Source organism: Serinus canaria, chromosome 11 (assembly GCF_022539315.1).
Source record: "Serinus canaria isolate serCan28SL12 chromosome 11, serCan2020, whole genome shotgun sequence".
Taxonomy (NCBI): Eukaryota; Metazoa; Chordata; class Aves; order Passeriformes; family Fringillidae; genus Serinus; species Serinus canaria.
In genome coordinates, this window is record NC_066325.1 from 10,024,080 (window position 1) to 10,050,751 (window position 26,672).

At 37.7% G+C, this 26,672-nt stretch overlaps 2 protein-coding genes across 9 annotated transcripts in view; one reads left to right on the forward strand and one right to left on the reverse strand.

The window, feature by feature from the left end:
• The window catches only part of AKTIP (AKT interacting protein), a 1,131,926-nt gene that overhangs the window by 1,053,446 nt on the left and 51,808 nt on the right, over nucleotides 1–26,672 (reverse strand). Inside the window, exon 9 of one of the 2 annotated variants that reach the window (XM_050978824.1) lies at nucleotides 14,111–14,153. The exons of the other annotated variant lie outside the window; for it this stretch is intronic. Coding sequence (XP_050834781.1) covers nucleotides 14,111–14,153 — 43 coding nt within the window. Of the gene's footprint in view, nucleotides 1–14,110; nucleotides 14,154–26,672 lie in introns of those variants that run through there. 2 annotated transcript variants of the gene reach the window in all.
• The window catches only part of CHD9 (chromodomain helicase DNA binding protein 9), an 85,269-nt gene that overhangs the window by 43,321 nt on the left and 15,276 nt on the right, over nucleotides 1–26,672 (forward strand). For all 7 annotated transcript variants that reach the window (XR_007778545.1, XM_050978811.1, XM_050978810.1 and 4 more), the window contains 25 exons: nucleotides 2,861–3,010; nucleotides 4,146–4,214; nucleotides 4,300–4,355; nucleotides 5,682–5,799; nucleotides 6,318–6,404; nucleotides 7,748–7,885; nucleotides 10,050–10,171; nucleotides 11,400–11,643; nucleotides 12,737–12,913; nucleotides 13,755–13,898; nucleotides 14,002–14,257; nucleotides 15,065–15,275; nucleotides 17,262–17,457; nucleotides 18,201–18,368; nucleotides 18,940–19,119; nucleotides 20,411–20,521; nucleotides 21,203–21,399; nucleotides 22,176–22,375; nucleotides 22,825–22,984; nucleotides 23,825–23,914; nucleotides 24,732–24,835; nucleotides 24,956–25,073; nucleotides 25,752–25,809; nucleotides 26,158–26,200; nucleotides 26,360–26,579. Coding sequence is in view for 6 of the 7 variants with exons in the window: in XM_050978811.1 (XP_050834768.1) it covers nucleotides 2,861–3,010; nucleotides 4,146–4,214; nucleotides 4,300–4,355; nucleotides 5,682–5,799; nucleotides 6,318–6,404; nucleotides 7,748–7,885; nucleotides 10,050–10,171; nucleotides 11,400–11,643; nucleotides 12,737–12,913; nucleotides 13,755–13,898; nucleotides 14,002–14,257; nucleotides 15,065–15,275; nucleotides 17,262–17,457; nucleotides 18,201–18,368; nucleotides 18,940–19,119; nucleotides 20,411–20,521; nucleotides 21,203–21,399; nucleotides 22,176–22,375; nucleotides 22,825–22,984; nucleotides 23,825–23,914; nucleotides 24,732–24,835; nucleotides 24,956–25,073; nucleotides 25,752–25,809; nucleotides 26,158–26,200; nucleotides 26,360–26,579 (3,617 nt within the window). In the remaining variant the exon portion in view is untranslated. The remainder of the gene's footprint in view (nucleotides 1–2,860; nucleotides 3,011–4,145; nucleotides 4,215–4,299; nucleotides 4,356–5,681; nucleotides 5,800–6,317; nucleotides 6,405–7,747; nucleotides 7,886–10,049; nucleotides 10,172–11,399; nucleotides 11,644–12,736; nucleotides 12,914–13,754; nucleotides 13,899–14,001; nucleotides 14,258–15,064; nucleotides 15,276–17,261; nucleotides 17,458–18,200; nucleotides 18,369–18,939; nucleotides 19,120–20,410; nucleotides 20,522–21,202; nucleotides 21,400–22,175; nucleotides 22,376–22,824; nucleotides 22,985–23,824; nucleotides 23,915–24,731; nucleotides 24,836–24,955; nucleotides 25,074–25,751; nucleotides 25,810–26,157; nucleotides 26,201–26,359; nucleotides 26,580–26,672) is intronic.

The following is a 26,672-nucleotide window of genomic DNA, read 5'->3' on the forward strand; positions in this document are numbered from 1 at the left end:
TGGAAAATGCAGAGATTGCCTAACAGACAGGACTTTTTTCAGTGAAGCTGGCTCTTTGAGAACTTTTAAAAGGGTTGTTTCAAGCTTTAATGTGTTTTTTTCTTTCCTGAGCTTTGCTTCTTTAGAAACTTAAAGAACAGATTTCTTGCAGTGTTGGATTTGAAGGAAGCAATGATCAATATGCTGATAGGCTCTAGTTGCTTGTGGAATACTTCTGAAGGAAGTGCCCAATGAAGAATTGAAGTGGTCAAGTCATTCCCATGAGGAATAGCTCTCTTGTAACTTACTTTCTGCAGTTTTTTCATAGATTGCCCTGAAATAATAGTAACATAGCTAATTATTCCTAAAACTCGTGCACAAACACACATGGACTGTTGATAAGAGATTATATTCTATTTATATTTGCATTAGTAACAGAGTTAGAACTTCTTGCTTTAGGGCAGTCTCCAGTAAGGTAAGGTTATGTATTGGAACTGCACAGATTTTTATCCTGTGGCATTTCATCCACAGAGGCAAAATCAGTATTCAAAATAAGGTGCTGTTGAATAAAAATTAATTGCATTAGTTGATGATAGTTGTCAAGAAACAATTATGAGATACTGAATTGCCCTCTGGTGTTTCACAGATAGTAATGCTGGAGGGGAAAAGGGATCAGGAGCCATTTCCCAGAATGACTTCTCATTAACTGAAGTGATAGCTTGTCCTAGGGAAAGGTTACCTGAAAGGATCTGTAACTTTTCAGTCGTGTTCTTTTATCAGGTAAACATAAATTTATAGGCCAAGAAATGTAATATGAAAGACTGAAGATCAGTTCTTTCCTGGGTGTATCATGAAATCACCTGCTCCTGGTGTGAAGGGAAAAGAGGGTAGGAATAATCAGGAGTGGCATGAGAGGGAAATAACTTTTATTGCAGGATGTCACAGCATTGCCCTGCTCTCTTTGAAGGAACTGGGGAGAAGCAGGAAAGACATAAATTGCTCTACTTCATTAATTCATTTTCTCTTTAGTTTTCGAATATGTTCATGATTTTATATTTAAAGAACTGTTTCAAATTTCTGTTGCAAATAGCTGCTTCCAAGCTCTGGGGGGCAATTTTAGGCCTTTTTTCCCCCTAATTCATTTTGCGTGCTTAGTTTCATATCAAGTGTCTTCCTTAAATAGATGTATTTTTCAAACTATTGTTTTCATTTTTAATATGTGGTGCTACTTCATTTTTTGTCTTAGAGCCATTTGTTAATGGCCTTAGTTCTCAACTCAGGGAAATACAAAAGTTTTTTTCCAAACAGCTCAGATTATGTATTAATGTGTTGGAGAACATATGTTGATGTTTTGCTAATCACTTCATACTTTAAGAAAAGACATAGTGAGAAGAATTGAAAATGCCAGTTACATAATCTTGCATTGCTCATGTTACCTGGCTTTTTTTTTTTTTTTTTAAACCTACTTCTGTCAGCAAACTGTTATTGATTTAAGTATAATGTGACATTAGTGTGTCCTTACATTAGAAATTCCTTATGGTGATAACACCTAACACCACACACATTTATGGAAGAACAGCTGATCTACATAACTGTGGAAGGCTCATGGAGGAGCTTCATTTTTGCAGCTTCTCTGGAGGAATGGTCACGGCCCCTCTTGAACTTGTGCTTACCTGTAGGTTACTGCTCAGTTTCTGCAATGTAGTTAAAGTACAGCTGTGTCATTTACCAGATACCAGCCAGAGCAGGGGCTGAATTAGCAGTCAGGAAGAAAAGTTCCTGTGCTGCAATCTCACTGTTACTTAATAGCTGCTCTGCAGAAGCCATTGTGACCACAGGATTTAGGGTTTTGTCCTCTTCACTACTTGTTCTCCCATCTGAGTACTGCAGAGTAATATAACATTGCAACCTGCAGTGGATTTTCTTGCACAAAAATACCCCTTTCTCTGTAGCTCAATATAATAAATTTGTTTTGTAGAGACTGGTTTTTTTTTTTGCTGTTTTCATTTTTGTGATGATCAGTTCTCTAAAGCAGATTATAGTGTTTTCAAATGTTAGCTGCCTAGTTTGATACTGCTATTTTTATCCAGTGAATCCAATTTACAAATTAATCTTACAGTTAAATAGACATTGTCTCATGTTGGTACTGAGGGCTAGGAAATGTTATGCAATATCCTAATAATCTTAAGTATTTGAAACTGTGAGTGAGAAGGAATTATTTTGTTTGACTGAACATTATTTCTTCAGCTGGAATTTGTTGTCCTCAGATTCTTGCAGAAACCAGAATGGAAGGTTAGAGAGAGAAACTGCAAAGTAAGCTGTGTAATGCTGTTAAACAAGCCTCGATTAAGATGAAGGAGAAAATACAGACATGAACGAAGTGACAGACTTTATTAGCCATCATGTCAGATTTCATCAGCAATCTGACCAATATGATCTAGTGAAAACCTTCATAATTTTTTGTATAGCACCATTTAGTAGAGACACATCAGCTAATTTTATATCTTCCCTTCTGTTGCTGGAGTGGATGGTAACACTCTGCTGTTACACTGCATTGGGAAATCACTGTTGAAATAGTAATGCTCGTGGAAGATCTGTTATGTATCAGCTTTGCTCCTATACCCTGAAAAGAGTGTTTCATGTTTGCTTTTGAACCCTAAAAATAAAAGTATTGTATGCTTACATGAAAGAGAAAATAACAATTTAATTAATTGAACATAAGTGGATTACAGAGGTATTTTATTTCATGTTTGTTATCAGATGTTGACCTTTGGCTGTAGGTACAGCTGAAGTATTGCTTAGAGTGTCCCAGAACATGCAGCTCAGGTTAGGGGAAATTTTGGGTAAAACATCCATCTCTTTCCTTTCTCCTGCATGGCAGAAGAGAAGATCAAATCGTCAAGTTAAAAGGAAAAAATACTCTGAAGAAGGAGAAGGGAAACAATCAGAAGAAGAAGCAGCTAAAGTTTCTGTTAAAATCAAGAAGAATTCTGCCCCTTTACCTGCTGAGCAGCCTTTACAATTATTTGTGGTAAGTAAAACTTGGCTTGGTCTGTGGGAACTTTGTCTCAGGCAGTTCACTGAATAAAACTCCTACCTTGGAATACATTATTATTTCTAAGCCACAGTTTAGTGTGACATTCTGCTAAGATCTTGAAAACTGGAAGAAATTACTTCTTACTATTTTTTTGTGTTCCAAACATCTGTTGACTTAATTGAAATTAAGAATAAGACTAAGGATGGGTATAGTTCAAGTAATGTTTTATGTGGCACAGGCATATGAAAAAGCTCTGTTCTAATGTTACCATGACTTACAGGAGCATCAAATTATTTTGGGGATCTCTGCTTTCTGAGGTATTTAAAAGGACACTCTTCCTCTCCCCACAACCCTTTTAGGTTTACACTTCACTGTTCAACTTGGAGACTCAAACTTACTGTCGAGCCATTCAAGGGAAACAGAGTGTCAGGGAAGAAACAGGAAAAAAGTGTTTATGAGATGCTTGAAAGAGTGCCAGAAGTTGTGAGGGAAGGAGAATGATGATATAATTGGGAACAAATCAGACAAGAGGGAAGGTGACTGACTATTGCAAGCAGCTTGTACAGATCACCTCTGTCTCTGGGACCAGAGCCCCAGTTGTGGCAGAGCCATGCAATCCCATCTGTGCCTCATCTCAGCCCTGCTGCAATTCTCAGCCACAGCCTCCTCTCTCTGATTCCACAGCATGTTTGTTGCCTGTGTGCAGAGTGGGTGGATCAGACTGAGTTTGTCACATGCAGGGTTTCTTTTCTCTTTTTCCACCCGTCAGAGTTCTTCTCCAGCTGTGTCTAACTGAGTTCTGGGTATGTCCAGTGCATCAGTTTAACTCAGCAGGGCATTCACAGTGTCTGGCAAGCAGCAGAATCCCCAGTGCTTGCACTGAGGGTGTTTGCCAGGTGAGCATTGCAGCTGTTGCTGTTTGGAAGTGCCAGACTTGCTGTAATTCTGCACATAACCCTTTCTGGATTTTTAATTTTACTCCCAGCCTGTTAGGGAATGCTGCTGGTGGAGGTCAAATTTACCTTTATTGCTCATCTTCTGACAAGCCACATGTGGTTGAAGGTTTTAAGCCTAGGAGAGAGGGCACGTGCTGCAGTTTTATAATATCATTGTTTTCATGTGTTTGTAGGAAAATCCAAGTGAAGAAGATGCAGCCATTGTAGACAAAATCTTATCCTCCAGGGTAATAAAGAAAGAAGTAAGTGATTGTCATGGGATCAAATAGTTTATTTGAAAAAGGGGGTGTCTGTCATTTTACATTTCCTCTGAATTTCCTTTTCCAGATATCTGCAGGGATGACAGTAGACACAGAGGAGTTTTTTGTAAAATACAAGAACTAGTAAGTATTAAAAAGTTGTTTCATTGGATGTGTTGACTGACTGTTTAGTATCATATTTATGTACTCAGGGTTTGTATTGCTTGAAGGTTATTTTGTCATGGATTGAGATTTTTCTTAACCAATTTAAATTTCTAAGAATCTATGATATGGTAGTGATAATTTTAAAACTATGAGGATTGTGGAACCAGCACTGTCTAATAAGCTAGCAGCCTTTATTTACCAAACAACAGAATTTTTTAGAGAAGCAGAGACTACATGCCTGAGGCAAGTTTTAATTTCATGAATTAAAATCAGAGGTGTTTTGTGAACCTAGATTAGATTTACAGTGTCATGAATTTAGGAGATGCTGATGTAGTAGTTGGATTTATTGTTTCAAAAAGAAAGAAAAACCTGTGATATAAATGAATTTACATCAAAAGCAGAAAACAAAAAAAATTCAGGAAGAAAAACAACTTTTTCCATATTTTATTATAAATTTCATATCTATTTTTCTGTCATTACTTAATTCTTGATGCTGAAAATCCAGGCTTATTTGAAATTTTACATATATGAATAATTTAATCTGATTTTTACTATAATAAATGTAATTTTTTTTAGACTGCATCCACATGTTGTTGGATACCATTTACCTTGTATTTTTCTGAAAGGGCAAAATCTATCTTTTTTTCTGAGAATGAGTAATCCACAGCTGTGCCTTATTTCTAGCATATCTTTAGAAAGCTTAAAAAATGATGGAAATATTCTAAAAAGGGGGTGTGAGGAAGAAATATGTGTACTTCTGTGATGTAATTTCAGTAAGTCTCTCCTGGGGACAGATAGATGCTGCAGCTCCTGGTGCTGCTGGTTCTGCCTCAGAGCTTCTGTCCCAGCCCAGGCAGGGCAGGTTCCTCTGCCTCGGGCTCTGCTGCTCCTCCTGAGCTCCCCCTGGGCTGAGCTCTGTGCTCCAGCACTGCCTGGACAGATGGTCCCAGGAGAGACATGGAAAAAACTGATCCAATATATGAAGTCATTTATATCTCTGGGTACTGTCTGGTAGAGGGGTCAGATTTTAAAGTTGACTTGTTTAAGCTCACTTGAAATAAGCTTGTTTCTCTTCTTGGGACACATGAAAGAAATTTGTCAATCTGTGGAGTTTCACAGATTCCAGCTCAATCTGTGGAGTTTCACAGATTCCACCACTGCCTTGACTAGGTGCTGCAAGATGATTATTTGGAAGACTACATCTTTGATCTTTGTGGTGGATTCTGTTATTTTAACTGTATATTAAAAATAGATAGTAAGCTTTTGCTTTCACCAATGTGTTAATGTCAATCTCTGTGATTTTAGCTCATATCTCCACTGTGAGTGGGCCACAGAACAACAGCTTTTAAAGGATAAAAGAATCCAGCAGAAAATAAAGCGATTCAAAGTAAGGAAAGCACAACGAGCTCACTTTTTTGCAGATGTGAGTATGAAATGAAAATTAAATTAGCTTTTTTATTTTCCCCCTTCTTGTAAAATTGGGAGTAGTAGTTTGCTTTTATATGGAAGAGGTGATTGTTAGAAACTAAAAATGAGCCATTGGTGTTGTTTGCAGCAGGGGGTGGGTTATTTAATGTAATTTAAAGAATAAGTCTTCTGGAGTCACTGAACTAACCTGACTTGTATGGTCTAAAAGTGAATTGGTTGAGTAACTACTTAGAAGTGGTAAGGAGGGAAGGATTGTGTCAGTGTGGCTGGTTTCTCTAGGACTTCCACAAGACAGCACTTTATCCCAGAGATCTGGTGTCAAATCCCTCTCCAGTGAGGGTTGCCCAAGAGAACCAAGGGGGTGTGTGCAGGGGCTGGTGTGCAGTTTAAGGTCTGTGCAAAAACCTCAGTAATTTCCAACTACCAAATTAATTTTGTGTATGATGAGACCAAGTCTTACCAAATACCAACTGGTTTTGCCTCTATTCTGATTCTATTCATCTTTCACTGCAGATGGAAGAGGAGCCTTTTAATCCTGACTATGTTGAAGTAGACCGGGTATTAGAAGTGTCTCTTTGTGAAGACAAAGACACTGGTGAGGTACGTATGTCTTAAAGCAAGTCAGGAAGGTACAGCTCCAGGTAGTGTTTGACAGTTGTAATTTTATCAGATCTCAGAGTAACACTGTAACAATTTTAAAGCTTCAGTAATATTTGTAATGAGACATGACAGTCTTGTCCTTTACTGTGCTACCTGTGGATTTGAAAGACAAGTCAGCATTTAATAGCTTATATTTTTATTAGTATTAATAGGTCACAGTAGGCAAAGCTTAGGTATTGACTGACATAAATGCCAGGTTCAATAATTGTCTTGTGAGTTCCATCAAAAGGCTGATCCCATATACTCTCTTGTCTCTCTGATGTTGGCATGGGGTCACTGGTAATAAAAGCTTTAGACAGCCAGTGATTTGAAGTGCATTGATAGCCACCAGTGAGCCATTCCTTCTGTATTTTTCAAAACTCATTTTTTTAATATAAAAGTACCTCTTCTGGAAAGCTGTTACACAACAAAAATATTCTGAGATAAAAAAGAAAACAGAAAAGCAAGTCAAGCAATTAAATTGCCAAAATTCAGAAAGACTTAGAAAAGTGGAGATCAAAGACTGAGAAGAAAGTTGTTGATTAAGGCTGTTGGAATATCTATCATGCTTATTCTGCTTGTGTGGATAGCAAAATGAGCCCACTTTTACCTAGTGATTTCTGCATTAATCTTCCTAAGAGTCGAGAGTTAGAATGACTTTTTATTGTATGCAGCAGATTTGTCATTATTAAATTTTTAGAAAAAAGGTGTTGTCATAAGACTTTCCCCTCAGCTTCTGAAAGGATGACTCTTTATTTGGTTTTTAAATATTTACATATTTTAAATATTTTAAATGTTTATTTCGTCTTGAATCTAAGTAAGATGATCTACTTTGGTTCCATTTTTTCTGTATGTTGTTCATCAGGCCTGTAAAGCTTCATCAGTTTTGTTGATAAGACCTCTGGCTTAGGAGCTCTAAAGCTCTGGTTTAGGCCTAGGTAGCATGATTTGGAGAGGGGAGGAAATATCCTGAGTGTAGCACTTCTGTAGTTAGTTCTGCCACCCTGCCCAATTTCCACAAATAACACAAATACTGCAATTTATCTTTCCTTAGACTAAAACAAGATTTACTTGTGGGTAAAAAGGATTGAAAAGCACTCCAGAGGTCTGTAGAAAGTGGCAGAGTGTTGGGAGCCAAGAATAAATAGGTAGATAACAGGAATCTGCATGGAACATTAAAAAAATTGTCAGAAATGTGATTTTGATTCCAGTTCTTGTGTAAGCAAGCTAATCTAATAGTAAGGCATATTAACAGTCTGTATACTAAATTAAAAACTGATAACATTCAGAATTTTCTTCTGCAGCCTGTTATTTACTATTTAGTAAAATGGTGTTCGTTGCCATATGAAGACAGTACGTGGGAGCTGAAAGAAGATGTAGATCAAGCAAAAATAGAAGAATTTGAACAATTGCAAGCTTCCAGGCCTGACTCAAGGAGATTGGTAAAATTATATCTAATTTACTTGTCTGTCTTGGTAAATCTGACTTAGTTTTCCCAACTTTAAGTTCCTGTGTTAAAACATAAGGCTTATTGACATTCTGTGTAAAGTGTCTGTGTGCCCTGTTACCTAGGAATAATAAAACAGTCAGGTAGGCATAGATAAATATTCTTATCTTAGTTGTTACTCTGAAACAATACAGATTTTTGCTTAGGGAAAAAACCTGAAGTGCTGTGACTTTCTGAGTTTCTAACTGAGCAGTGAGCCACAGGTTGAAACTGGCTGTCACAGAACTGAGCACCTTTAAAATGAGCAGAATCCAGGATGACGTGTTAACACCCTTTTATAGAGAAGAGAGTTAAATTTTGTGCTTCAGCACTGAAGGGAATTGGCAAATGAGATCTGTCAAACAGGTTCTGTATTTTTTTCCTGCTTTTATGTTTCTTGTTGTTAAAGAGCTAGATGAAGGGAAGAAAATAAATGTAATTGGGAAATGTGTTTTATCTTGAAATTATCAATCTTCTGTCTCTTAGAGCAGGAGAAAGCAAAATAGTTCTATTTCAAGTCCTGTATGTCATTGTCAGAGTAGGACATGTGTCCTGCGTGGTGTAGTACAACACTTGTTCTTACTTCTTTTACATAACTAAATATGCACAGTGTTTTAATTTGGAGGCTTTGGAATTTATTTTAATGGTTTTTCCATCTACAGATAATGACAGTAGTCACGATTAACATCTTCATATTATATTGAGTTCATTTTTGTAGTATTTATTTAAAATCCTGACATTTTGGCATGTGGGAAGAAGAGCTGTTATACCTCTCTTACCATATTTGGCTGTGAGAGAAAAAGATGATTAAAGCGCAACTGTACGACTGACAGTCATCTCAGCATCAGCAACAAGTATTTTTGCTTCAGGCTCCAGCAGCTACAAGAAATTATTTGCTGACTGCAGCCCTGCAAGCAGGAGCATGGCTGCTCCAGGAGTGGGGGAGTGGACAGATGGCAGCTGGTAGGAGAGGGGAGGAAGCCACAGCTGCTGGGGAGGGACAGCTCCTGCTGCGCCCAGACCTGGGCTCAGGTGATGCTGACGCTGGCAGTGCAGAGAGGGAGAATTCACATGGAAAATTCAGAGCTGCCACATAAGGCCACATGAGTCTCGAGTGAATGCAAGCTTTTATAAATGCTGGGAAATGGGGAGGGAGGGGGGGAAGTACAGCTGGTGAGAAAAGCTCCTGCTAAAATTACTTCACTTGAATGTGTGAGTTTGTTCACGTTGGGATGCAGGAGCTGTCAGAAGAGTTTTCTGCTGGAATCCTACCTAGTATCAGTCAAAAACTGCTTGATTCCACCTGTTAAACTAGAGGCCAGGCTGTTTTGGCTCCAGGCTTGGGAACTTGAGTGTTTGTTTGTGTATATATGTAAATATTTTATATGCAGTCTCCCAGCTTTCCTTAGCTCGTGAGGGCCCTGCAGGTGATACACCTTGGTACTCTCTCTGTTTTGCCTTGGCCTTTGTCTCCTGACCCTGCCTATGCTGATGCTGTTCTGATCAGATCCCTTGGGGAAATCTATTCAGGACACTAAAGCTCTCACAAGTTCACTTTTTTGTACTGCTGGTCCTGGCTTCATGCTTTGGCAGTGGGCCAGAGTGATCAGCAGTGCAGGGTGAGTGCAGGAGGGAGAGGACAAGATCACAGTAACTGTGTATGTCCAGACTGCTTCAGCATCAGCTTCCAGAGCTGCCTTAGACTTCAGGGATGTTGTTAATCCCAGTACTCAGTTGGCTCTCTTGTAGGTCAGCTGCCTGTTCTTAGAGCTGCCAGACGTCATGTGGTCTTGAAATTTCATATATAAATGATTTTGTGTGCCCTATTATTCCTGCCAAAGTATTTGTATTCTGTTTTTCAGAAATCAGTTGCCTAAATTAATTATCATATAGACTTAAATAAATTTTAAAAATAGCAAATCGTAGAGAAAAATAAATACAAATTTCAGATTTTTGCAGACTATTAATTAGTAAGTGATGTTAACAATGACATTTCACTTTTAAAGTTGAATAACAACATTTTAAATCTAAAGTGATACACTCACAAAATGGTGGGGTTAGATATTCTAGAAAAATAAAGCAAGTATCAATCTGTACCTATATTTATCTTTCCCTTAAAGGACCGACCACCTCCAAACTCCTGGAAGAAGATAGAACAGTCCAGGGAATATAAAAATGGCAATCAGCTCAGGGAATATCAACTGGAAGGACTTAACTGGCTCCTGTTCAACTGGTACAATAGGTATATGCATGGAATATTTTTTAATGTAGATTTTAAACAATATGGAGTGAATCACTTTTACTGGGGATGAATACTCTTTTAACTAAATTTATTGCAGCTTCTCTGCTTATAGCTAAAAGGATGTAACTGGAACAAATTTCTCTACCTTTGGGTGTGCAAGGATGTTTTATCCACAAAAATTAACAGAAATATTAAAATAATGCAGCTCACATAACTGAGGATAAATTTTCAATGGCTATGAGGAAATTAAAGCAAAACCAACAAAAGCACAAGCTTTCACAGTTTTTGAAACTAGTAGACGCTTGCATCTTTCAAAATGATTGCTAGAAATAGTATAATAAAGTTACCTCTCTTCAAAAGTAAGACTAGTAAATAATTGCATTATCTGTACTTTAAGCTGAAGTTAACTGCTGTGCATTAATGTTATGTGTTATGAACAGAAGTATGGTCACTTGGAAGACCTTTCCCAGAATGATGTATTTTCTCTAAGTTCATTTTCTGTTAATGTATCTTCTGCTTGCTGTATTTCCAAAGGACCAGTTGCACATCCCTCATAGAGATGATGGCAGTGAGTGTAGCATTTTACCATGTGTTTTACTGATCTGCAGAAGGAAATCTGATTTTAATTCTCACTGGAGCAGTGCAGAGCTGTGTGACATCTGCAAACAGAGTGAAGGGCTAGAATGTATGGCTGAGGGCAAGCATGGAGTGGTGCTTCATGCAGTAATTAAGTTATAGGCATCTGTGTAGCTCTGGAATCAAAAAGGGAAATTTGTTAATGATGCTCTGATGCACTCCTTTCATGTGGGCGTAGCTGGGATACTTCCTGTGTGTGATTTCTAGGGATTCTTCATTAATTTCTAGCAGTTTTGTCAAGGTGAATGTGCATGTAGGAAACCTGCCTAATTTAAATTCCTTTAATTAGGGCAAAGGTAGTCCCAAAAGAATACTTCTGGAATATTTTTGTAGGAGAACTTCACGGAACATTCTGTTCTCAGGTTTTGACAGTGCTAAACCTGATGCAAAGATTTAGACCAAGGTTTTGTGCACATTCTTTCACCGTAACCAGGGAATGCTTTCAGGGATCTTTTTGCAGTGCCTCAGCTTTGACTGTTTTTGTAAACTGGTATATTTGAGCTTTGTTTCTGTAAATTGTTCATTTTACTAACAGCGTTCGACTCTGTACTTTATTTGATGATAGTAACAAATATTTTTTTTTTGCTTTCAGGCGAAATTGTATTTTAGCAGATGAAATGGGCCTTGGTAAAACCATTCAGTCCATTACATTCCTGTATGAAATCCTCCTGACGGGTATAAGAGGCCCTTTCCTGATCATAGCTCCGCTTTCCACAATAACAAACTGGGAGAGGGAATTCCGCACGTGGACTGACCTGAACGTGGTGGTGTACCACGGCAGCATGATCAGCAGGCAGATGATTCAGCAGTATGAGATGTACTTCAGGGACTCCCAGGTATGGGAACCTCCCTGGTGTGCAATAACTCACCCTAAACATGGCTCAGGTGGCGGCAGTGACAAGGACACTTGACATTATCTGTCTTTTTATCTTGGTGAAAGTCACTTCACGTTCCAGGATGTTACATTTGAGCATCTTCAGCAAATGCTTACCGGGTAAATTTAGTGGCAGTGTTAGCAGCAAGATGTGTGTGTTGTTTCACTGTGCTGAGTAATTTTGCAATTGAATGGCAGTGACGCTGGTACTCTGGTGGAGATTAAAGTGTACACAGATGGTTGCAGTTGGGTCCTGAATTTGAAGAGCAGGGAGAAAAAAAAATAATACTGATTAAGCTCTGCTACCTTGATGAAGCTGTTAATTTCCTTTTGCTGGTGTTAACTGTGTGCAGTCTGAACTTGATTTTTTGAAATACACACCATTAAATGACATGAGAAAAACTTGAAACCTGACTATTTAAAAAGGGTTTTTTTTCTTTTTTTAATGTATTGTGCATAAATAATTCTGTTTAATTGTCATGGTATTTCTTCAGAATTTATAAAGCTGAGAACTTTTTATTAATTAGTGCTAAATATCAAAATAACATCTTGTTTGCCTAATGAGTTATTCTGTGCTGCCTTGCTGAAGGCCTAACATGTTCTCCTAGTGAGATCAATGGAGTAAAAAGTTTTCATTTAGTTACCCTGTAATACTGTGATTACTTACTGTATGATTGCTAACTGTATTAACATCATGTATTGTGATTGATCAACTGTAGAATTTTTCCTGTCACTCTTTCAGATTTTCTTAGCTTTAAAAATGGGTTTTTATCTACATGCACCTTTCTAACAGAAACAGTTCTGTTAGATGGTTATATCTGTAATTTAAAAGGGGTTACATTTTTTCTGTTGCTTAGATAATACTGGATTTGGGTCCATGAATAATTACTCCTCAGTATTAGTTACGGAGTTACAAAGATTATTAAGTGTCATGACAAAGCAATTTATAATGTAAAATCCAATGTCTGGCTCCTGGCAAAATTTCAACAAGGAAATGTGTACATTGAGCAGATGGGAGGGAATGTAACAAATTGTGTGTGTTGATGAATTTCTAGGGCCGCATTGTTCGAGGTACCTACAGGTTCCAGGCCATTATCACAACATTTGAAATGATCCTGGGTGGCTGTCCAGAGTTAAATGCAATTGAGTGGCGCTGTGTTATTATTGATGAAGCTCACAGACTCAAGAACAAAAACTGCAAACTTTTGGAAGGACTAAAATTAATGAACCTTGTGAGTAACTATAGTTCACTTTTTGGGGTTGATTTTAGTTCAGTATAGTATGGTAATAAATTAAAAATTTTATTTACATGTCCAAAAAGACTTCTCAAGCAGTGTTTCTTGAGGGATAACTATTCCTGATACTCTTCAAACATATGTGGTTTTGATAGCTTATGCTGGTATATTTGTGATCAAACAAAATGTGGCAAGTTCTCACTGTTAGCACAGTCTATTTCTGATGATACTGTTGTACAGTTTTTGTTTTGATTAGGATGAAAATATCGTTTAAAATTTGCTTTAGTTTTTGTGCAATGTGTTAAAATTTAGCAAGTATTTTAAGCAAGTTATTTAACAACAAAAGCATGCAAGTGGTAGAATTTTAAATAGACAGATTGTCTAGGCCAGTAGTTAAAATTTTATTTTATACAGCTAAAGATTTTTAAAAGCAGATACTACCATGTATCAGATGCACCATGACTAGTTTTGCATTTTTTTATTGCTTCATTATTACTTTCCAGTGTGTTCTCAGAAGTCCTCTGAGTTGCTTTCTGATGCATGCTCAGTGTATATTTTTCACACTGTAGAGAGGGAGGATTATAAATCTGTGAATATTATGGGCTAAGTTGAAGTGTTCACTCATTCCTTCATTACAGATGTAGGAAGAGAAAATTTAAAGGAAAGCTACTAGAAATACTTACTGGTGTTTTTTTAATAAATCTGCTTATTTGAATTACCTGTGTGCTTAGTGACACATACAACTGGTGTTTTCAGGTTTTCATGCTCAGACTTAACACAAACATTTTTGCAAATGTGTGCAGATAAGGTTATGCAAGGTTTTTTTGTCCTTTTCTAGGAGCATAAAGTGCTGTTAACAGGTACCCCACTGCAGAACACAGTAGAAGAATTATTTAGCCTCCTCCATTTTCTGGAACCATTGCGTTTTCCCGCTGAATCCACATTCATGCAAGAGTTTGGAGACCTTAAAACAGAGGAACAGGTATGAGTTCATCTGAGCTTTAGAGTTCAGGAGGGACTGCCTTTTCACTGAGCTACAGTATTACCTTTTTTCATGTTCCAACAAATGGTTGTGCTTCATTTAGGTTCAGAAACTACAAGCTATCCTGAAACCCATGATGCTGAGGAGATTAAAAGAAGATGTAGAAAAAAAGCTGGCTCCCAAGGAGGAAACCATAATAGAAGTAGAACTAACTAATATTCAGAAGAAATATTACCGAGCAATTTTGGAGAAAAATTTTGCCTTCTTATCCAAAGGAGCAGGGCAGGCGAATGTACCCAATCTGGTTAACACTATGATGGAACTCAGAAAGTGTTGTAATCACCCTTATCTCATCAAAGGTAAACACAGGATAAGGACTAGGGATTTTTTTTACGTATTTTTTTACTTTTATTTAAAATAAGTAAGAATTTTGTAATAATTCTTCAATGTTTTCTTCAGATTTTCCAAGGGTTGGATTAGGTGGAAACATTTTTTTGATAGATACAAGACAAAGTTGTGAGATATTTGCATATTTGAGGCCTGAAGCCTGAACTTATTCTGTAGGTTTTCACAGAACATTTAGAAGCAATTATCTCATGGAAATGGTACAGCTCTTTAAAAGCAGTGCAAACAAGAAGTTGTAGGTCTAATGAATGGTTCTTTCAAGTGATATGATCTCTGTCAGTCTTCATTGCTTTTCTCACTTACTATTAACTGATTTTTTTCCTGACTTGCAAGAAAATACACTTTACACTCCAAAAGTTTTGGCTGTGATTTCAGAAGTAGTATTAAAAATACTGGGTTTTTTTGCAAAGACTCATGACCCATTTAAAATATCACAAAGACATAAGAACTTTTTTTTAGTAGTTTTTTACAGTACTCTGGAATAAGTATTTCGGTTTTTGAAATTTGGAGGATGAGGGTTCACCTCATTCAAGGTGTTTTTCTGTGGTGTTCTGCTTAAAAACTTAAGACTTGTTTCCAAAGCTGAAAAAATAGATATTGCTGCTTAGGCTTCAGATCCATCCAGATCTCTGTTCTGTCTCCATCAGTACCTAAAGGGGGATATTTAGGGTACAGCACTGACCTTGGTAACTTAGATTTGAATGAATGTGGAGATATTTGTGCAGATACATCCATAGATATGAAAATACATTCTTTGATAGGTGCTGAAGAGAAGATCCTTGGAGAGTTTAAGGAAACATATAGTCCAAGTGCTCCTGACTTCCACCTGCAAGCAATGATCCAGTCTGCTGGTAAATTGGTTCTTATTGATAAGCTTCTTCCAAAAATGAAAGCAGGAGGCCACAAGGTCCTTATCTTCTCTCAAATGGTGCGCTGCCTTGATATTTTGGAGGATTACCTTATACATAAAAGGTAACATTCATCTTCTCTATCCTGTGGTATATTGCTCTGTGTGAATGGTAGTTCAGGATTAATGACAGCAGCCCACCAAAGCTGGGACTTCTGTTTTCTTTGTTTCTTAAGCAGTGTGTAACTGTGTTCTGGGATCATTTGTTCACAACTAATTGAAAACTTCATAGAAAAACTAATGAGAGCTTGTCCAATTTGAGTGAACCATGTGCCTTCAGTCTGTTACCTTTTCCATTAAGCATTCAGTTATGTATATACTGTTTTTACATCTGTCAGAAGCCAGGCAAGTTCAAGCTTACCATTGCTTGTCCAAACCCCAGGAAGCCCTGAATGTGTTCTTTACTTACATAGTGTTGATCTGGGACCACATTGGTCCAAGATACAGCTCCTTGCTTCCAAAGGAATATAAACACAAAGTAATAAACAACTGAGGATGTGGTTTTTATTAATGTAAAAGTGAAAATGTTCTTCCTATCTTTGCTAAATTGTCTGCTTTGAATTTTGCAGCAGAACTGAACTGCCAGCCATAAAACCTGCTCCTTAGGCTGGCTTTTGCCACCATGTGTAATTGCACCCTCCTATTATTACAGACTATTGACTCCATGGAAACTAAATGCTTTTTTGAGCATGTGACTAAATAATTGCGTAAAACCTTAAACTTGGTTACAATTAGTAGTTGCTGTATCAACCTGAAAATCCTTAATAAGGCATAGTTCTTGTTTTACCAGTGTTGCAATGTACAAACTGCTTTGAAGTATGTAATTGTCAGTGAACTACATCATAGTAATGCAGAGTTAACATGTTGAAAACCAAAAATTATTAATGTTAAGCCTTCTTGCAGTGGATACTGGAATACTGGATATTAGGTTCTTTTAACATTTGTTTCAGTCATAGTTTTATATTAAAGCTGTCTGTTTGAACTGGGAGTGCAACAGTTTCTGTTTGATTTTAAAAGATTAATTTTAACTTCATAGTGATACTTATAATTCTTCATGGAAAATGTTCCTTTTTCTGCAACGATGTTACATTTAGACCAGTGAATCATATCTACAGGTGGAATCTTTTGAAATCCACAGAAGCTGAAATTTGCTATGTGCTGCCATTTGATTAGAAATGTTGGAGTGCACACATGATCAGACTCAGCACTTAACAGAATTCAGGCCTGTAGGAGATAGATGGCTGCCTGCCAGAATGCCTGTGGTCCTGTGGATTATCTGCTGTGCCATTTTATAGCTGATGAGAAGAAAAATGGTTGTGAGGCTTTTTGACTACTGGGTGCACATTCAGCTTCTTACTCAGTGTAGAGTACAGAAGTATTTGCTCCCTTTTTAAGCATTTTTCTTGATTTCAGAAATTTCAAAGCAGTCTTTGTAATTGTCAAAGGTAACAAATGACAGTTTTACTTCAGGCTTGGAAATTTGCTTGGTTGAGTTTAGGAGGCCTTGATAAAGACTTTTAAAGGTGCTGTTATGTCATTTTTGTTCCATTTCTCTTAATCTTTACAGAATCAATATGCAGTTTGTCCAATGACAGCTCACCAAGTTCTGGTTTCTGCTGATTTCTTGGTTATCCTTAATGTGTTCAGGCAATCTGGTATATAATACAAGAGTCCACTGTCCTGCTTATGTGACCCTAGGCAGGGATCCAAGGATAATACATGAAAAGCTTGAGTGTCCACAGAGGACTTCAGGTTAGGGTGTGTTTTAGTAAGTAATTAATACAGGCATAATCAGGTAGTTGCTTAGTGGACAAATGCAGAAGAACTTGTCTTAAAATGCTCAGTGTTCAGATTTGCTGATGTGCCTTGGTACTACAGCTCTGCAAGTTCTGACATGATTCGTGGTTATGTTACCTACTGCTAATCAGAGTTTGTCTTTTATCACTTTCATTCTCTGCACAGAATAAGTCTGTGAGCAGCAGAGCTGTTCACAGCCTCTCAGAGCTGCAGACCCGTTAGTAAAGGCGTGTGCTGTGTCTGGCTGTTTGCAGGTACCTGTACGAGCGCATCGACGGGCGCGTGCGGGGCAACCTGCGGCAGGCGGCCATCGACCGCTTCAGCAAACCCGACTCGGATCGCTTCGTCTTCCTGCTCTGCACCAGGGCCGGGGGCCTGGGCATCAACCTGACTGCAGCAGACACCTGCATAATTTTTGATTCTGACTGGAATCCCCAAAATGACCTGCAGGTAGGTTTCTTTGAGAGTGGTAGAGAGCCCTAATTAAACCCGGTGGATAAGAATTTAATCTCTTTGAATATTGTCTCTGTTTGAACACACGTAGTTTTGACACGTTCATGTTTTTAAGGCATGTGTTTCAAGTTTTTTGATACCTTCAGTTCAGAAGAGATTTCATTTGGTTGGGAGGTTTTCTTTTAGTTACTTTTGAGCAGCATAGCATAGGTGAAGTCAGTGATAAAACCCTTAAGAATTGATGACACTGTGAACCCTGGGGCTATATTTTGCATGTACTGACTAACACAGTTTATGGAAATAGAGGTGTTCAGTTGAAACACAATATACAGAAAAGGATTAATATGCATTAAGAGAAAGTGAATTAATAGAATCTAGGAATTGGATGCTGAAATTAAATAACTCTCAAGTTGCAACTCCTTTACTGTTTGTATCAGGAGATCAGCTAACTTAGGAGCTAGCAGGTCTTTTTATCTGGTGTTACTGCAAGGGAAGTACCAGTCAGGAGCATTTAGCACAGGCCATTCATTTGCATTTTTCTTGCTACACTGTGTTTAGAAAACTGTTCACTTTGTGGAAAATGTCTAATAGCTTCTCTTTGCTTAAATGTATGTTGAATCCTTCTGAGTTCATGCTCCTGTTTTTGGATTGGGCTACAGCAGAAACAGGTTTTTAAAAGATCAGTATGCTATTCCTAGGCAAGTCTGAATTCTAACTGCTCTCTTCCCTTCCTTCCAAAGGCTCAAGCCCGATGCCACAGGATTGGTCAGAACAAAGCAGTGAAGGTCTACAGACTGATCACACGGAATTCCTATGAGAGAGAGATGTTTGACAGAGCAAGTCTGAAACTGGGACTGGATAAGGCTGTCTTGCAGAGTATGAGTGGAAGAGAAAACAGTGTTGGTGGTGTATGTAGATTTATTTCCTGAAATAACCTTCCTTTTGCTTTTGTAATCATGTGGGAATTACTTTAAATTACAGAAGCTGCCACTTTTCCCTTTTTCTGTCATTTGCATCTCCATTCTGTTTTCTGATGTGAACTAGCTGTATAGCTGGTATAATTTTAAATCCAGTCAGTTACTCTGATAAATCTTTCACTATTTCTTGCCTCATAAAGTTCAAGGTAGATAATGTCAAAGTATTAAAACAAGGAAAAAAGTTTGTTTCCTTGTATTTTCTCATACTAAGATAATGTGTTACTTTAATATAAGTATGAACAGGTAATTTTTTAAAAAGTGCACATCATGGTGTTCAGAATATTCAATTTAAAAAGAGGCATACTTTCAAAAATGTGTACTGTAAGCACCTAATTTATTATTTCAGCTACCAGCTAGACTTTTCTCATAGCTTTTTAACACTCCAGATTTAGGCTTACAGATCATAAGGCACAGTTAGGTTGTGGAAAGATGGGAAAGAGGAAGAGAAAAGACTTCGGGGATTTTTTTTCTTGACTGTCTTAACCTGATTTTATTTGCTCAGATCCAACAACTGTCCAAAAAAGAAATAGAAGATTTGCTTCGAAGAGGTGCCTATGGTGCCATAATGGATGAGGAGGATGAAGGCTCCAAGTTCTGTGAGGAAGACATTGACCAGATCCTGCAGCGTCGGACCAAAACCATCACGATCGAGTCCGAGGGAAGAGGCTCCACCTTTGCCAAGGTGCAGAGCAGCAGGGTGTTCTGTGACAGTGAGGAGCTGTAAATGTGACTGCATGTTGTAGAGCTTTAGGCCTTACTTTTAAGTTCTGTTTTCTTGTGTTTCATGGGGCTGTGTGTGAGGTGCATATTCTGGGTTCTTGCATCTGTACCCTTCTGTTAACATGCACATAAAAAGTCAGATTGCCACAGACAGAATCTGTAAAGGCCAGGTGCAAGGAGTGTGCTTGAGCAAAGATGAGTAATGGATCTGTGCTGCTTTGGGAAATGCTGGGGGTTGTGTGAGATATGATCAGCTGCATTAGCCAAGAATATTGAAACAAATTTGCTTATAGATCTGGTTGTATTTAGATACATTAAGGGCAGGGGAAAACATATATGGCAATAATTAATAATGTTAAAAATGCATAAACAAAGGATATATTTTGAATGTTGAGCTTTTTTGGTAAGAATTGGAGAAGGAAAATAAGAGGTGTCCTAAAATAGCAGTGAGTGGAGATACATATATGTACATGGGAAGGGGGCTGAGAGTGTAAAATATCAAGCAGTAAAACTGAGCTTGGGGTGTGGGCACTTCATGAATGCAATTGTGAGAATTCCAAAAGAATTAAAAAGGCAAAGAAAAAAGATGACTTAAAATATTGTTAATGTATATTTATATTCTTAAATGGCAATATTTAAAATATTATTTATTTATATGTTTATTTAGGTTTTCTTATATCTTGCTGATTATGCCTTAAATAAGAAATAGATTTCTAAAGATCATCATCACTGTCTTTTTATCAGAAGAGTTAGAAATTTTTATATGTATTTACTCTTTTCCCAAATGCAGTGTATCAGGGTTTTTTAAATGCCTTCTGAAATTAAGCCTATTCCATGCACTCAGGCTTTGATTGTTGGCAGCTTAAACACCCCTTTGAAATTTCCCTCCAGTGAGTACTTCTGCCTGAGATGAAATCCCCAAATGCTGATAAGCCTCTTCAAAAGATTCTTTTTTCTTCCATTCAAGTAATTTAGATTCAGATTTAGAAGTAGAAAAATCTTGCTGCTTAATGTTCTTCTCTCCTGATGGTGCATAAAAGTTCATTAGATTTTCAGATATATTATGGATCTGATTTTTAAAAATTAAGGGGGAGGAGAGCTTTTGAGTTGCTTTGCAGTGTAAGTAACTTCTAAAGTCCTAACAGCTGCTTGGGAGATTTTTGATGAAATAAGGTCATGCAATCTTTGCAGCAGAGACAAACTACAAACTTTTGATGTATGATGTTGGTAAGCTTTAGTTTTATGTATTACAGGCTAGTTTTGTTGCATCTGGAAACAGGACTGATATTTCTCTAGATGATCCCAACTTCTGGCAGAAATGGGCCAAAAAAGCAGAAATTGATATTGATGCTATCAGTGGTAGAGTAAGTATTTCTTTAATGTGTATTTTATTTCAAGCATGTGCTGCTGTTGAATTCTGAAATTCCAGGTATGGGATTTCTGGTGCTTTTCAATTAATATTTCAACAAATCAGACTTTTTGTGCTGGCTTATTTGTGCAGGAGCAGTAGGCCTGCTGATAGCTGGAGTATTTCCGGTTTCCGTCCTGTCCAATAAAAAGTTTGGACATTTCTGCTTTTTGTTAAAGACCTAAACATGATTGAAAGTGTGGAATTACTCTGATTGCCCCATTTCTTTGTCTGTAAATCTTGGACTAGAATCTGTAAAATAAGTGACTAAAACCTGCATAAATTTTACAATACTGAAATCTGCATTCTGTACTTGAAGACATTCCCCATGCATTTGATTTATAAAAGCTTCAGTGCCCCCTTTCTCTCACAAAGACTGCAGAGTAGTCTGTGTGAGTGTTCAGTTCAGATGACATACACTGTGTTGTTTGTAACAAGTGTACTGACATCAGCATATGAAACTCATTTTTTGTTGCCTTGAATACCACAGAGTGTTTTACTTGCTCCATGGGTGTTGAGTGTCCTCATGAAATAGCTGTGAATGACAAGAGATAGGAATTGTTTCTGAACTGGAGCTGTGTACTTGAGAAAAACTCACCAACCGTTTCTCTCACAAGGTTTGTTTGCAATTTTGCAGAACAGCCTTGTCATTGATACCCCAAGAATCAGGAAGCAAACCCGTCCCTTCAGTGCCACAAAGGATGAGCTGGCAGAGCTGTCTGAGGTGGAGAGCGAGGGTGACGAGAAGCCCAAGCTGCGCCGGCCGTGTGACCGCTCCAATGGCTATGGAAGGACAGAGTGCTTCCGTGTGGAGAAGAACTTGCTGGTCTATGGGTATTGTGCACATCCTTCTGCATTCTCTCAAGGCTTTTCAAAATACTTCCATGTAGTAAATTGGTTTTGTGGAGTAACAAAACTCTGTATTGGCAATGACCTGGAGTGTGTGCAGAGAATGTTTATAGAACAGGAATTTATCTTGCACCCTGTAATAAATCTTCCTGACAATTTGCAGTTAAAGAAACATTAAGAAAGAAGGGTGAAAATCTTTCTTCAAATGAGATTACAGCATTTAACATGGGCACTACAGGAGTCTCTCTAAAAATCATTACAGTAAGTGCTGCAGGGAGGCTCAAGGCTCCTTAAAAAATGTCTGAAATAATGCTTTCGTAGGTAACTTGATTTTCATAATTGTAGAACATCTTGCACGTCTGTGAGGCACAAATAGGAACTGAGAATCTAACCAGTTATTTTAAGCATACTGAAATCAGATAACTTGATTTGGAAATCAAATCTTAGGTGTTCTGTCACCCATCTTAAAAGAAAAATAACAGCATACTTGTCAGAATGAGTTCCCGTCAGTTTTGTGTCTTTGAAGTTAAAAACAATCATCCATATTTTTTGTCAAGAGGCACTTCTTGTTTAAAACTCTATTTTAATCAGGTGGAGTAATGTTGCAAATGTTACTTTATTATTTCTACTCAGTAACTTAAGCTGAAAGAAAAAGTTTAAAAGCTAAGTATTTCAGAGAAAAATTCTCTTTTGTAAGAGAAGTCTGTAGCTACCCCAGTGTTTCACTTCCAGGTGCTGATTTGTGTTTCACTTTGGACTAGGTGGGGCCGATGGAGAGAAATTCTGTCCCATGGCCGCTTCAAGAGGCAGCTGAATGAGCAGGATGTGGAGATCATTTGCCGAGCCCTGTTAGCCTATTGCCTTGTTCACTACAGAGGGGATGAGAAAATAAAGAGTTTTATATGGGATCTCATCACCCCAACAGAGGATGGGCAGACACGAGAGCTACAGAACCACCTTGGTAAGGACTTCATGTGTTTCTCGATTTAAACAGCTTCACATGTGTGTGCCTGTGGTACTAGGATAAAAAAAAGCAAAAAGCCCTCTCTGCTTGAAATAAATGGGGTTTATTTCGAGCACACAATTCAGCTGATGGGCAAAGAAATGTCATTGCTGCTTTGTCTTGGATTTGATGGCTTACCCAAATGGTGTTTGGTGTGAGCTTTCAATCCAGTTCAGAAGAACCTGTTCTGTTTCATGGTAGGTGACAGCCCACTCCTCTTTTCCCCCTCTCCACTTGGTCGTTACTGGTGATGTGTACTCCAGAGATGCTCTGAGGCACAAGAAGACTCACATACAGACTGACCTGTATGTGTGTCTGCACTGCAGATTCAATACCTATATAGGATATGGGAACTATCAATATTGTTGGCATCTATATCTATACCTGTAATATTTTACATTATATAGGCTTATCAGCTCCTGTGCCTAGAGGAAGAAAAGGGAAAAAAGTGAAGACCCAGGCTAGCACTTTTGATATACACAAAGCAGAATGGCTTCGAAAATACAATCCAGAGCATCTGTTGCAAGATGAAGGCTACAAAAAGCACATAAAACACCATTGCAACAAGTAAGCTGTAGCTGAAGTGTGAATGTCTTTCAATGCTTGTTTTTTCTTCTAGTTTCTCATTGTCTTAGACTTTAAAATAGTTGTGGCAGTAGGAAGACAGAAGTTTTAATGGTGTTAGTTTGATTAAAATAAATAGGTTATGGTGTATTTGGAGGAGAACAGATGATTTCACATGTAGAATGATTCTGTTAACAATTTTTGAAGAAACTGTTTTTCTCTAGGGAGGGATCTCTTGCTAACATGTTTGGGATGCCTTGCAGCAGCCAAGGGACTAAAGAGTGGGAGTGCTAATCAAAGAGACTCAAAGCACTGAAGTTGTTGCCCCTCAATCTCACATGCTGTTTCCCTGGCATGTTTTCTAGGCTTCAGAGAATCTGAGCTACCAGTTTGTGAAGGCTTAGTCATTCATGGCAGGGAATGTGCTTGGTTTAGATAAATGATTTTTCTGTAGCAAAACTTGTCATATTCTGCTTGGACAATTCATACAACTATAGTCAAGAATTGAGGTAAAGCATGGAGAAGTCATTGGGGTTCTGCACCAAATTGTGAGTGAGAAGAAAAGGAAAGGTTAAGGGGAAGATGTTCATTGTCAGCCCACTTGATCCTCTCTAAGGACATGTTCTAGGCAAGAAAAGGGAAATAGCACTTTGTTCTTATCAGTATCTTATGAAGCAAGTGAAGAGTGTTCTGCTGACCCTGGTCTTCAGGATTTGAAAGAAATAAGTATGTTTTAGGAAAATGACTTGAAATGTCTGTGATATAACAAAGAACAAAACCATCTACAATTATTTAAAGCTTTTTGAGTCCTAATATTTGTATTTCTCTTTTTTCTTTATTTAGAGTCTTACTTCGAGTAAGAATGCTATATTACTTAAAGCAAGAAGTCATTGGTAATGAATTCCAAAAGGTCTTTGATGGAACTGATGCCAGGTGAATTATAGAGAGAGAATTTTTACTTGTTTATTTCAAATGTCAGATGAATATTCAAGAATCTGCCTAGACCTAAATAAGAAATGTTAAAACTACATGTGTTTATCCTTAGGCTGTGAGGAACATGTTTTTGTTTTCTCTTTGTTTACTAAACACTTCATCAACTTGACATGAGGAAGTCCTGATTCCTCTTCATGAGTCTAGCTATATAAAGCAAAATAATATGAGTCAAAATGACTGAAAAAGTGAGTGAAAGATAGAATTATGTACTTGACATGATAATTGGCAGGTTTTCCCCTGCTTTTGATTATGTGCTGTGTATTCCATTAATGCCTTCAGGTTTTCTTTCCTTTTTTTTTTTTTTTTTTTGTTTTGTTTTTGTTTTTGTAAAGGCAACTATTGCTGTTTGGAAATTCTTGAACTCACTGCTCACAGGAGCTTGTGGCAGATAGAAAGTTGTAATTTGATTCAGAAATACTAGTGAGGAACAATCCCTCTTATGCTATTAAACACTAACAGAGATAAGCCTTGGTTTGCAATGTTGTGCAAGCACAGGCTGCTTGGGAATTGGTGAAGTTCACTTAGAGAGGAACAATGTTGTATACTGGTTTTGCTTTTGTATTCTTTCCCTGTTACTGGTCTCAAATACTAAATACCAAGCTGTCTGGGTGTTTTGTATTGCTGGCTTTACTGTATTTGTGTGCTGGAAGAGAGAAGTTTAAAGTCCCACATGAAGTCGAAATTACTAAAAATTTTAAAATATATTTCTTCCTCTGAATTCTATTGATGTTGGTATGCTCTTGGTGGTTGTCTTTAGTGAAATTGATGTTTGGGTTCCTGAGCCAGACCACTCTGAAGTTCCTGCTGAGTGGTGGGATGCAGATGCAGATAAATCTCTTCTAATTGGAGTTTTTAAACATGGTGAGTAATGAGGGTCACTGTGTATGTACTTCCCCACAGCCCAAAATAAAACCACTCTACACTCAATTTTTTTTGGTGTACTCTGGAAGTTGAATTTTTGCCACTTTTTTTCCATTTTAGGTTATGAAAAATACAACACTATCAGAGCAGACCCAGCTCTTTGCTTCTTGGAAAGGGTTGGAAAACCAGATGAGAAAGCAGTTGCTGCTGAACAGAGAGCAAATGATTACATGGATGGGTATGGAAGTGGAAGGGAATGTTTTGGGGCCTTAAAGCAAACAAATCTGAATTTACTTGTCATACCTTATTCTCTTCCTCACTGATTTTACATGAGTTGGGTGTCACTGTTGTAAGGGATACTACTTTGATTTTACTCCCATAGGGGGGAAAAGAGGATTGGTATAACAACTACTGAAGTTTGAAATTTCACTGTTAAGGGAAAAATGCAGCAACTTGTTATTGACAAGGATTCTACCTTGTGTTGATATGTTAAAAATACTAGTTAGACACTGAAGTGCAAAAGCATTCAGGGGTGGAGTGCTACAGACCTGTTCAACTTGATTTCAGGTCAGCTTTTGATGTCTTAGTCTTGTGTAGCTGACCAGTGACCCCAGTAGATCAACGTGACAATTACTGGTGACTGCTGGAAGAGAAAGCTGCTTTTATTCATTGCCTCATCACTGAGGTGTTTAGTTGTAGTCACAAAGAATATCTTTGGATGGTACAGTGACTTGGGGGGAGCAGGATTCAAGCCAAATCTGCCATGAAATACTTCCTTAATTTCAAACAGAAAATTAAATGCAGTATCTTATTAAATTTAAATCAGTTTTGCTTAATTGAAAAGAGCATAAGAACTTTTCAGTTAATAGTGTAAAATATTACTAAAATGGCTTCTTTTGTGTTGAAATTTTAACAGGGATGTAGAAGATCCAGAGTATAAACCAGCACCAGCACTGTTTAAAGATGACATAGAGGTATAGTAGGCACCAATTAATAGCTCCTTTTAACACTCATTCACTTAGACACTTCAACATACATTCACTTGTAATGTAATACTTCCACCTTTTTCTTGAGCAATTTTTTTTTCCTGTATTTCTCTAAACTGATAAAGCTTACTCCATGAGTTTCTGAAGGTGTCTGGGTGGGTGGGAATGGTAGGGAATTGTTGCATAGTTCTTTTGTATGCCCTGTTAGCCTTTTATCCAAACTATTTGTTACTTTTGTTCTTTGTCATATTCAGAAATAGTTGTAAGATGTATGTTTAACCTAAATCTCTGGAGGGGGCTGTGTTTTAAATTGTGCTTCACTTTTTTTTTTTACAGGATGATGTTTCATCCCCAGGTGATCTCGTAATAGCAGATGGAGGTAAATCCATAAAACTAGAAAATCTGAGCCAGTTGCTGTTGTCTTTTGAATTGTTAAATTCTTGTGATTCTTAGGTAAAATATAATTACCTAGTGTAGAACCATAGACACCAGCAGTAATCAACTTCTTTCTTTTTCCTATGACTTGGTTTTCAAATAGATGGACACATGATGGAAGGGGACAAAATCTATTGGCCCACTCAGTCTGCCTTAACAACGCGGCTGCGCCGCCTGATCACCGCTTATCAACGCACGAGTAAAAACAGGCAGGCCCAGCAGATCCAGCCAGCATTCCCAGTACAAACCAATATGATGCAGCTGCCGTATGAAGAGGCTGCACTAAATCCAAAGATGGCTGCTAAGATTGAAAGACAGCAAAGGTATGTGCAGCATGCAAATGTACTTTTCCAGTCTGCCCTTACATAAAAAAATGGTAAAGACATAATGTGTGAAACAGTGAAGAAATTGACAGA